The sequence below is a fragment of the Cucurbita moschata genome, unplaced genomic scaffold (assembly GCF_002738365.1).
Source record: "Cucurbita moschata cultivar Rifu unplaced genomic scaffold, Cmos_1.0 Cmo_Scf00006, whole genome shotgun sequence".
Lineage (NCBI taxonomy): Eukaryota > Viridiplantae > Streptophyta > Magnoliopsida > Cucurbitales > Cucurbitaceae > Cucurbita > Cucurbita moschata.
In genome coordinates this window covers 884,215-896,347 of record NW_019268522.1, presented here as the reverse complement: position 1 = coordinate 896,347, position 12,133 = coordinate 884,215, and the positions used below count along the sequence as shown (strand labels likewise).

Genomic DNA, 12,133 nt, shown 5'->3' with positions numbered 1-12,133 from the left:
TTTTTTTTTTTTTTTTTTTTTTTTTTTTTTTTTTTTTTTTTTTTTTTGTTTGGGGTGGTACTCGAGTATCTTTTTATTTAATCAACGAAGGGAAACTAATACAACCTGTAAGGATGTCTACCAGGGTTCTCAAATTCAATACCTCCCAGAAATTTTGCAACATTTCCCCTTCCTCTACCAGAAAACAAGAGACCGTGTCATCAGAAGATGAAAAAATAATCATAGCTAGAGTTGCGTGGACTATATTCCACTTCGAACGTTTCCCCAGTAATGACTACCATGTAGTCCCAACAAAAGTCCTCTACACCAAATATTGGACACATAAAGATTATTGTCCCACCTCATCCCCAGTAACAAAAGTTCCCATTAACTCCTCCAACTACCTCCCCTTAATTCCTATTTGTTCTTCACAGTGGTGGAACATACAGGTTTCCTTCAACCCACTTCACTAATCTATTCACCATGAATTAATATCAAGTCCTTCGCAAAGGCCCGGAAGATACATATTTTCTTCAATCAAGTTCAAAACTACATCCACCATTTTCCATAGCTTCCAATTTCCCATAGAAATCATCAAAACAAAATATCCTACGACTACTAAGAAATGAACGACAGAGTTCACAAGATCTACTAAACACACAAAAGAAAATCCAGTCCAAAGAGATTTCTCTATTTTTTTAATAATACCGAGTTGGGTTCTTTTCCTACCTGTTTCGAATAGAACATGCTGAGCCAAATCTTCTTCATGTAAAACCTGCTTTATTTAGATCGGAAAAATCGTACGGTTTTACGAAACTGTGTGCTATGGCTCGAATCCATAGTCAATCTGACCGAATACATATCATATTCGCTTCCCTCCAATAGACAAACATTTTCCCCTCACATACATCCTCAACTTCAATCCTAAAAATCTTGTGGTCTATCAAGCAAAATCCAACATAATAATCCAAGACATCATTAGGAAAGACGACACCAAGAAAAACTCAGCGGAGACAACTCGGCATTTTCCCATATGCATGCAATTCCCAAACCATCACTACAAATCCTCATTCGATCATCTTTCTCCACCCTCTATTGGGGCTTCCAAGCTCATACAACACCACAAACCATCACCTAAAAAGCAACCTAAATCCACTTCCACTAGATTAAATTCAAACCACCCAGAAAAATTCTCCATTGAACGCATGGAAACGAAAACGAGAACAAAAATTCAGCTACGTGGTTAAAGGAATAGATAAATTCTCACCTCAAATAAGAAACCTCCCAGAAGTCAACCCGAACTCAATCAAACAAATCCTCGACGAAGAGATAGCATCAGCTCCACTTCTCCAAGAACCAAGGCGAAAATTGTACCAAGATTACAGTCTCATCCCAATTACAGAACTCCCCACCGGAAACCTACCATCAAAACTCCGGCCGAATACAGTTCCGATTGCGATTGAGTTGTACGATGAGAAAGATGACAAGCAAAAAATAATCGATGGCTAAGGCGGGAGAAAAGGGATAAGACAGAAATACACTTAGGAAACTGAAATGAAACCCGAAGCACAAGAGAGAACAACGAGGTAAATAATTAGCTACGGTGAGGACCATGATAATTTGATAGTTTTTAGATCTAACGGACTAGAGGGTACGAGTGCATGTTACTGAGATGATTCTGGCTGTATCTGATAGATTTGCGATAGGGTAAGGAATGGACGCGTGGTGGAAGGAGAGAGGTCAATGCCATAATTGCAACCATTTCTCACTTGTGACAAAATAATAATAATAATAATAATAATAAATAAATAAAATATGAAATGACAAATTTAGTAAACTTGAAATATATAAATCTCTTAGGTTTGGTTCTTGAACTTTAAGAATTGTGTTTAATCAAGTGATACAAAAATGCATATGTCAGAGTGCGTTCGTGAGCATTGGTGGCCGAAGCGGAAGCAAGAATGTCGGCTTGAGTAACATGAGAATCCAATGCCCTGAGAATGTTAGGGTTCCTCAACAAGGTTTATCCACGGAGGATAAGTTAGGACCTAAGATCGAACTGAAAGGCATAGTCGATGTATAACAAATGAATGTTCTTGTACTACCCCTTGTTGGTCCGGCACCAAAGAGGCTAGGTCAGTTGAAAGATAGTTAGTGGTTTGAGGATGCATGTAATGAAAGATGTAGCATTTCTCGTACTACCCCTTGTTGGTCTAAAGGCAAATGGATTGAATCAGCCAAGGATTATCACAAGACGAGAATCCCTTGAGGAGACTTATGAAAGTCCATCTCAATCTCATTCTCATTTCTGTGTCGATTTGATAAAAATTACACTTCTTGTAGAGAATACTGATAGAGATAAACTATAATATTAACAACAAAACTATTAAATACGAGCTTCCTTCAACAACATATGTTCTATAAGTTGTACTATTGTGTCAGAGTTCTAAGAACAAAGTTATTAAGTACCAGAAACATAAAGTTTAAACACACCTAAAGATGGTTAGACTGTGCACCTATGATACAACAACAAAAGTGTAACAGTCCAAGCAACACACCTAAAGATGGTTAGACTGTGCACCTATGATACAACAACAAAAGTGTAACAGTCCAAGCAACACACCTAAAGATGGTTAGACTGTGCACCTATGATACAACAACAAAAGTGTAACAGTCCAAGCAACACACCTAAAGATGGTTAGACTGTGCACCTATGATACAACAACAAAAGTGTAACAGTCCAAGCAACACACCTAAAGATGGTTAGACTATGCACCTATGATACAACAACAAAAGTGTAACAGTCCAAGCTCACTGCTAGCCGACATTGTCATCGTTCTCACCGTACAACTCAATTCTCTAGGCAGATGCATTTAAAAAACTTTGAGAGAAAGCTCGAAAAGAAAACCTGAAAGATGACGATATCTTGTGAGGATGAGATGAAATCAATTTGAAGGGAACAAATCACGTGCAAAGAATTGAGTAAGAAACAGGGTGTTTAATTCAATGAGAACCATGGAAATGAACTATTCCTTCTGAACAAGATGGAGTGGTGTAATTAATGTACAAAACGTATGAAATGACAGAATTTATACTGACATGCATTATCATAAACTAATATAACATTCAGATTCAGCACATTACAAACAAACTCCTGAAGGGGCAGTAGAAACCGCATGATCATAGAAGTCCATGCGGTGCATTAACGTTCACATCAATAATCTTGGAAGCAAATTGGTCAAGGAATGATGATGTTCATAAACTTCCTCTTTGCAAATGCTAGCCACCATTTATTTGGAGTCCCATTGGCTCTATACGCAACACTCAAGAGTCTCCCACTTGTTTCTTCTCTTATTTGCCTCAAATAATTCCTGAATAGCTCTGCATATAAAGGTAGCCATATTTGAAGCTTATGAAATTGTTGATCTTAAGACAAGGAACAGGAGTTTACTGGCTTTTTTCCACACAAAATGAACTCATAATATCTCCATCCTTTGGGAAAAGAATGTAGTACTACTGACGTAATTTGTGTGAAATGCAGAAAAAGGATCGAAGTGCCTAATCTGAATTGCATCAATGTAATAGTCCAAACTCACTGCTAGCAAATATTGTCTTCTTTGGACTTTCCTTTCCAGGCTTTCCCCTCAAGGTTTTAAAATGCATCTACTAGGGAGAGACTTCTACACTATTATAAAGAATGTTTCATTCTCCTCTCTAACCGATATGGGATCTCACAATCCACTCCTCTTGGAGGCCTATCGTCCTCGCTGACACACCGCTCGATGTCTAGCTCTAATACCATTTGTAACAGCCTAAGCCCAATGCTAGCAGATATTGTCCTCTTTGGGATTTCCCTTCTGGGCTTCCTCTCAAGATTTTAAAACGTGTCTACTAAGGAGAGGTTTCCACACCCTTATAAGGAATGTTTCGTTTCCCTCTTCAACCAACGTGGGTTCTCACAATCAATCAGAGCTAGCGGTAGCCATTAGGAAGTGAAGATTCTTCATATGTAAGCATTTTTAGTTGTAACAACCCAGATCCACCGCTTGCAGATATTGTCCTCTTTGGGCTTTCCCTTTCGGGCTTCCCCTCAAGGCTTTTAAACGCGTCTGCTAGGGAAAAGTTTCCACATCTTATAAATGGTGGTTTGTTCTCCTCCCCAACCAATGTGGGACATCACACTAGTTGACAAATAAAAGCATTACAGATATCGAGCAGTTAAGCGAAAACTAAAATCGAGCTTCACCTGCTTCCTCATTAGATTGAGGGATAGGGAAGAGTCCTGGAAAGGGAAAGCCCAACTCTCCAGGCACGGGAACATTCTCCAAGCCCAAGTTAATTATTGCCTTAGTTCCTACAGCCAAAGTTCTGCAACCTTCAAGCCTCTTCAAAGCCACATTGATGTAGAATGTCAAATAGATGAGAAGCTTATCAGCAGGACTCTTGATGTCAAAATTTCTAAAGAAAACATTGGCACGAAAGAATGTAATTGCTTCATCAACAATATCAGTCTTATCTGTGAATTTCCAACCAAGATGAATTTCAGTACGAAACACATACGAGATGAAACAAACAAAATAATCCATTGAGTTCGTGTAAACCTTGATCTGAAACTGGAGCAGGACCCTTTATATGACTTTTCAAAGGAAGTAAGGGGCATCCACAAGCCTTGCTTATTCCTTCCTCATCTACAAAGCTAGAGTGGTGAACCTAACATGAAATCAATGGGATCAAAAATACAAACAAGTTTTCTCCTAATGGCCTTCTCAATCTTAACACTTCCCGTGCTACAACAACTACATCGTGAGTTAAAGCTTTTAACAATTGAAACCTCACCATAATTTATCTCAATATTCAACGTCTTAACCTTCAATCCGAACTCCGAGTTCTCCCCAACTGCGAAGATCGCAGGAAAAGAAGTAAAGTAAGCGGATCGATCTCTTTAACGTCTAAAGAACAATTCGAGTTCCAACAGGTAATTTAGCAATGAACTATAAATATCAATCAAATCAAACGAATTCTGATTCATTCAAAGCCAGAGGACAGAATTTCCAATAGAATTCGAAATCGCAATTCGATCGGCTCTTACTTTGCAACTGTAAATCAACTAATTAGGATCCGATGAGACTTACCGGAGAGTTTATGTTCCAATGAGCGGATCAGAACCGGAATAGCCGCCGGGAATTTCAGAGGCAGCGCTGAACCTAACGGTGGGGGATCGGAGAAAAGGTTTTCGCCTCTGGTATTTCCGTCACCGTCTTCTTTTTTCCATTTTACTCTTGTCAATATTTGCGAGAAGGAGGGGTGAAAAAGGAAATAATGTTAAAATTTGGGGATGTTTTCGTAAAAAATAAGAAAAGTAGGGGCGTTTTTTGAAAAATATAAAAATAGAGCACTCCTCAAGCAAACATAGATGGAAAAGGGGCCGGTTTGCAAATTAGAAACTTTTTTTTTTTTCTTTTTTGGAAAAATATAATAATTTTCAATTTATTATTATTTTTTTAACTTGGTCCCAAAATTTTATTAACTCCTAATTATTTATATTTTAGTAAATAAATTTATAAAAACTATTTCTACTCGCGAATTATTTATAAAAATTATAGAAAAGAATACAAAAATAACACTAAATCTTTCTCTCGAGAAAGACGGTCCATGTTTTTAGTCGTACATGTTGAAAGGGGAAAGACCCCATGTGCAGTCCCGAGCACTGTCAAAACTGACCAACATGCTATAAACCTAAGCATAACTCTTTTTAGCCGTACATGTCGCCTATTGAAAGGGGAAACACCCTATCTGCAGCCCCGAACACTATGATTAAAGCAGCTAAGCACTATAAATATCGGGAGCATTACACGACCAATTATAGTTTTAGCTCAGTACTACTCCAAACATGTCACGAACTTTAGGCATCAAAATTTCTCATAGACTATCCAAGAACATTGGATGTGAACAACTTTCACATTGCCCTAAATAAACTTTCTTTCATTTTTTTTCTTTTACAAGTTGAAAATCATGGTAGCATCCATTAAACAAATTGGCACAATATATAAGGAGGCTAACTGTACATGGCTAGGATAATAAACTTTGACAATGGTGGATACGTTGACGACGATACCATTTAAATTAGGTCTGTAAACGACGAGGTTAACATGTACGGGATGTTTGCCATTGGACCTCGTTGGCAAGCGAGCTCGTGAATGTCCCTCACAATGTCGAAAACGGCCTCAGGTTGTGCTAGTTTGAGAGCGTTTTGTGACATTGTGTGAAGTTCTTCTGTTTTTGTGCTGAACCATTGTGCAACAATGGCGGCTGTTTCTTTAGGACTTCTAGTGAACACTCCAGCTCCATTGTCAACCACATATGGAACATTCCCTTTTTCCTATGGGGACAAGGTTTTTTTAATGAGTTCGTTATGAAAACTCTAGTCTAAAGCTTGATGCAAATGTCGAGTTTCGACACTTACTTGCCCGGGAATGTAATCGTTTAGAATGATCGGAAGCCCTCGAATCAAAGCTTCTGCAATTGTACCGGGACCGGCCTGTGAACAAAAGTTTAGTTTAACATGATCAAGTATCACAATGGTTCATCCATCACTATGATTCAATATCAAGTTTTGTTTATAGACATCTTCATAATATCACCAAACAGTATCTAATTGCACCGCCTGATATCACTAAACAATATCTAATATATCTAACTGCAACACCTAATATCACTAAACAATATCTAACTTCACCGCCTCATATCACTAGACAATATCTAACTTCACTGCCCGATATCACTAGACAATATCTAACTTTATTGCCCGATATCACTAGACAATATCTAACTTTATTGCCCGATATCACTAGACAATATCTAACGCCCGATATCACAAGACAATATCTAACTTCACCGCCACATATCACTAGACAGTATCTAACTTCACTGCCCGATATCACTAGACAGTATCTAACTTCACCGCCACATATCACTAGATAGTATCTAACTTTACCGTCAGATATCACTAAACAGTATTTAACTGCACCGCCAGATATCACTAGACAGCATCTAACTGCACCGCCTGATATCACTAAACAGTATCTAACTACACCGCATGATATCACTAAACAATATCTAACTGCACCTCTTGATATCACTAAACAATATTTAACTGCACCGTCATATATCACTAAACAGTATCTAACTGCGCTGCCAGATATCACTAAACAATATCTAACTCCACCGCCTGATATCACTAAACAGTATCTAACTTCACCGCCTGATATCACTAAACAATATCTAACTGCACTACCTGATAGCACTAACCAGTATCTAACTGCACGGCCTGATATCACTAAACAGTATCTAACTGCACCGCCTAATATCAGTAAACAGTATCCAACGACAGTAAAATCCCGAATCATGTTATCGTATTTGGCATTTTATCCTAAACAAAAGATTTATGAGGGAATATCAAAAAATGCAGCAAAGACATACTTTTGTTATAATACAGTCACAAGCACCCATCCATTTCTCCATCTGTTTTTCAAAGCCTCTCACCTGCAAAACAGGAAGAAAAGAAGCTGAAATGAATGCCAATAAGCAAATCTTTAAAGCCCTCCAAGAATGGCTACAACTGACCTTAACAGGGATCTTCCATTCAAAGGCTTCAAGAGTAGAGGCCAAAGTTTGGTTTCTTCCACAAATAATAACAATTTGCCCAATAGCCTTCTCGTTGTCCTTATCATAAAGGGACTCAGCAAGAGCTTTTGCTGTTTTCTTTACAGGACCCATCCCTTCACCTCCTCCCATTAGCAGCACTGCTGGTAACTCTGGATCCATTTCAAGTTCTTCCCTTAGTTCATCCTATGTGGGCGAAACATCGCATCGAAAACCGCCACGAACACAATCAGACCTCCTTCAAACATAATTACATGGTTGTGATGTACTAAAATGTAAAGATCTACCTTCTGGAGTACTGCTCGAGCGAAGGATGGCCTGATAGGTAGGCCGTAGACACGTACTCGAGACTCTTCGATGTCGTCGAGAAAGGCTCTCTTGGCTACTGCCTCTGATGGGCAGTAGCATCGGTTTACGCCGGGATGAAACCTGGATTTATAGTGTTTGTAATGTTAGATAAGATAGAAGCTAAAAGATCAGCAGAGAATAAGTAAACTGACCATGTTGGATGGCAGGTGTTTAAGTCTGTTATGACTGTGACAAACACCACTTTTTTTTGAAGGCCTTGCCATTTTAGAACCCATAAAGGAATGTGTTGCATTAGTGGATGAACACTGATGATAATATCTGGCTTGTACTCCATTAGACCAGCCTCCACCTCCCTTCAAACAAGAAAAACAACGAACAATGTAAGAACGTTTGGATATTTCTTTTTATCTTTTATTAGAAATCACGACTCTCCACAATGGTATGATATCGTACACTTTGAGCATAAGCTCTCGTGGCTTTGCTTTTGGTTCTCCCAAAAGGCTTCGTACCAGTGGAGATGTATTCCTTACTTAGTCAATGTGGGATTACTTCTTTCAATAATCCTCAAGAATCCTCCCCTTGAACAAAGTACACCATAGAGCCTCCCTTGAGGCCTATGGAACCTCGAGCAACCTCTCCTTAATCGAGGCTCGACTCCTTTCTCTGGAGTCCTCGAACAAAGTACACCCTTTGTTCGACACTTGAAGATTCTATTGACATGGCTAAGCTAAGGGCATGACTCTAATACCATATTATAAATCTCTCTACAATTGTATGATATTGTTCACTTTGAGCTTAAGCTCTCATGGCTTTGCTTTTGGTTCCCCAAAAAGCCTCATACCAATGGAATGCATTCCTTAGCCAATGTGGGACTACTTCTTTCAATAATCCTCAACAATCATCCCCACGAACAAAGTACAACATAGAACCTCCCTTAAGGCCTATGGAGCCCTCGAGTAACCTCTCCTTAATCGAGGCTCGACTCCTTTCTCTGGAGCCCTCGAACAAAGTACACCTTTTGTTCGATACTTGAGTCACTTTTAATTACACCTTAAACACTCACAACTTCTTTGTTCGACAATTGAGAATTCTATTGACATGGCTAAGTTAAGGGCATGACTCTGATACCATATTAGAAACCACGACTCTCCATAATGGTATGATACTGCCACTTTGAGCATAAGCTCTCATGGTTTTGCTTTAGGTTTCCCCAAAAGACCTCATACCAATGGAGATGTATTCCTTACTTATAAACTCATGATCATCCTCTTAATTCGTCATGTTGGACTATTCCTTTCAATATCCTCAACAATCCTCCCCTAGAACAAAGTACACCATAGAGCCTCCCTTGAGGCCTATGGAGCCCTCGAACAACCTCCCCTTAATCAAGGCTCGACTCCTTTCTCTGGAGCCCTCAAATAAAGTACACCCTTTGTTCGACACTTCAGTCACTTTTGACTAAACCTTCACGGCTCACAACTTCTTTAGTCGACACTCGAAGTTTCTATTGACATTGCTAAGTTAAGGGCATGACTCTAATACCATATTAGAAACCACGACTCTCCACAATGATATGGTATCGTCCACTTTGAGCATAAGCTCTCATGGCTTTTCTTTTGGTTCCCCGAAAACAAATGCAATCATGAGGCGAACCATGGCTCACTTGGACATTCAAATATGATAATAACTAACAACAGAGAGCATTGAGCTAAGAACATATTGAAAAGATTGTTATATATACTTTGCATAGTAAGCGGCAATGGCAGCAAGATAGACTGAATGAATCCACCGAGGAGAGGTACTATGAAATGCAACCTTCCATAGCTGAACATGCTTTACCATGAACTTGTAAGATCTCTCCATGTCATTCAAAGGCCAACCCGTATACTCTTTCCAAACATCCTTCACGAATATCTGGAAAATGAACAAGAGATTTGAGCTAGCATTCTTCTCTTACAATATAGATGACTTGTACACAAAATGAAGCAAGAAATCGCTTACAAGAAGATTCACACAACAAATTTTGACAGATAGAAGCCTTAGATTGCAAGATCTTTACGCATACACAAAGATCTCTTAAGAACAAGCATAAAAATGGCACGTTTACAAGACTTCCACGTAAAGGAGAGGCTAAAAGAGAAACAGAGAGGTAAATGACAAGCCGAATCTGATCGTTTTCAGCAAGATTTTCAGCAAATAATCAACAAATCTCATGATTAAACGAGGCTGAACGAACATGATGTTAGGAATCACAACTCTCCACAAGAACAAATGAACATGATGTTAGGAAACGAGGCTGAAAAAAACTCTCATGGTTTTGCGAAAAAGCCTCATAGCAAAGAGAACATATTCCTTACTTATAAACCCATGTCCATCTACTTAATTAGCCAACGTGGGACGACTCCCTTCTAACAATCCTCCCCTCGAACAAAGTGCCACATAGAGCCTCCCCTTAATCAAGGCTCGACTCCTTCTCTGGAGTCCTTTTGACTACACATTTGAGGGTCCCAACTTCTTTGTTCGACATTTGAGGATTCTATTGACATGGCTAAGGACATAGCTCTGAAACCATGTTAAGAATCAAACCTCCATAATGGTATGATATTGTCCACTTTGAGAATAAGCTCTCATGGCTTTACTTTGAGCTTCCCCAAGAAGCCTCATACCAATGGAGATGTATTCCTTACTTATAAACCCATGATCATTCCCTAAATTAGCCAATGTAGGACTCCCTTCCAACAATCCTCAACTACCCTCCCTTCGAACAAAGTACCCTACAGAGGACCTCTGGAGCCCTCAAACAACCTCCCCTTAATTGAGTCTCGACTCCTTCTCTAGAGTCCTCGAACAATCCTCAACCCATGAAGCAAAATGTAAATCATGAAAAAAGAAACTCCAAACCCAGAAGAGAAAGTCATTCAAGTAACTTGATACACAAGAAAATTCCACAAGAATTTCAGCAAATAACCAACAAATCGCACGATTAAACAGAGATGAAGATCACAAAAGAACATGAAACAAAATGTAAGTAGCAAAAATCTCAAAACCCAGAACAGAAAATCATTCAAGTAACAAAAGAACATGAATCAACATGTACATAAGAAAAAAACTCAAAACCCAGAAAAGAAAAATCGTAGAACTCACCTGATACTCATCGCCAAATTCAATCCGAAACGCATCTCGAATGGCCTCCGCAGAGGCTCTATGGCCACCGCCTGTATCACTCATCAAAATAAGAACATTCTTGGTCCTCTCGGCTCCAATCTGAACCATTTCCAAAGTCCCATCGTCATCATAATCCTCCTCTTTAAACTCATCCCCACAGATCCTATGAGTACTACTTTGATAATGCCCTCTCACCCTCTGAAACACCTTCTCTGTAACAGACCTGGGCGTAGCGACAGACATAACCAACAATCCACCAAAAAATAAACAGTATCAGAGAAATCAAAACGAGACCCACTTAACTCCGGCCGCTGTGAATGGCGGAGAAGGCGGGAAAAGGGGAAGAGAATGATGGAGGAGAGGGTATTGCGCGCAAGACCCTGAAATTAAACGCTGTAAATCGAGGGAAAACGAGAGAGAAAAAGAGGGATCGGTTGAGAGGGAATTTTGATTAGTGGGTGTTGAGAAGGAAATGAAGTTGTGTGAGTTGGCAGAGAATGGCGCGATTGAAATATGCACATGAGATTCCTATTTTGCTTTAAGAATGAGAATGTTCGTTGAGGAAGATCCGAATCTTCTTCTGCTTCATGAACGGTAACTTGAATCCGGCGCCATTTTTATCATACCAAATTTGGCATCATCCCCCTTGGGTTTTGGATATTCTTTTTAGTTGTTGTACATATATATATATATACACACACAACCTTGGCCTAGTATTAGAGGCTCGTCAAGCCGAAGCAAGTTAGCATACAAGCATGAGTTATATGATCGGTTAGCGAAATCAAAAGATAATCCTCTTAATCTTTGACCAAACTCCACGAAAAATATAAATGAGGCATGAGTTTCCTAATGCTTGTCATGAACTTGTCAAAGATCATGAGCCTATACGGTATCAAATATGATTGAACTTTTAAAATTTTCAATAACATTCTCAAAGGCACGGAATCATTGGTTTAAAAAAATACCATAAACTTTTAAAATGTACCCTAAATTTTTAAAGAATTACATAATATACCAC

At 39.0% G+C, this 12,133-nt stretch overlaps 3 protein-coding genes across 5 annotated transcripts in view; all 3 read right to left on the bottom strand.

Moving 5' to 3' along the window:
* Window positions 1–1,524, bottom strand: part of LOC111444323 (translocase of chloroplast 90, chloroplastic-like) — a 6,610-nt gene extending 5,086 nt beyond the window's left edge. For both annotated transcript variants that reach the window (XM_023082382.1, XM_023082381.1), the window contains exon 1: window positions 1,247–1,524. The gene's annotated coding sequence lies outside the window, so the exon portion shown is untranslated. The remainder of the gene's footprint in view (window positions 1–1,246) is intronic.
* Window positions 1,525–2,959: 1,435 nt separating this feature from the next.
* LOC111444343 (actin-related protein 2/3 complex subunit 3) lies at window positions 2,960–5,289 on the bottom strand. Of its 2 annotated transcripts, none has more exons than XM_023082413.1 (5): window positions 5,112–5,280; window positions 4,816–4,875; window positions 4,581–4,689; window positions 4,226–4,495; window positions 2,960–3,360 (listed from the first exon to the last, which is right to left on the bottom strand). In XM_023082413.1, exons 2-5 carry the CDS (start codon window positions 4,816–4,818, stop codon window positions 3,218–3,220), a joined length of 525 nt encoding a protein of 174 aa, XP_022938181.1. In that variant the 5' UTR covers window positions 4,819–4,875; window positions 5,112–5,280; the 3' UTR covers window positions 2,960–3,217. The 2 variants fall into 2 exon arrangements, with proteins under 2 accessions (XP_022938181.1, XP_022938182.1); XM_023082414.1 differs by lacking the exon at window positions 2,960–3,360 and adding an exon at window positions 3,856–3,998 and having other exon boundaries at window positions 4,161–4,495; window positions 5,112–5,289.
* A 617-nt stretch (window positions 5,290–5,906) lies between these two features.
* Window positions 5,907–11,754, bottom strand: LOC111444335 (monogalactosyldiacylglycerol synthase 2, chloroplastic-like). Its single transcript, XM_023082401.1, has 8 exons — window positions 11,095–11,754; window positions 9,692–9,864; window positions 8,142–8,303; window positions 7,929–8,070; window positions 7,603–7,827; window positions 7,459–7,521; window positions 6,443–6,517; window positions 5,907–6,358 (listed from the first exon to the last, which is right to left on the bottom strand). The coding sequence occupies exons 1-8, from the start codon at window positions 11,356–11,358 to the stop codon at window positions 6,098–6,100; spliced, it is 1,365 nt and encodes a 454-aa protein (XP_022938169.1). The 5' UTR covers window positions 11,359–11,754; the 3' UTR covers window positions 5,907–6,097.
* Window positions 11,755–12,133: the final 379 nt, after the last annotated feature.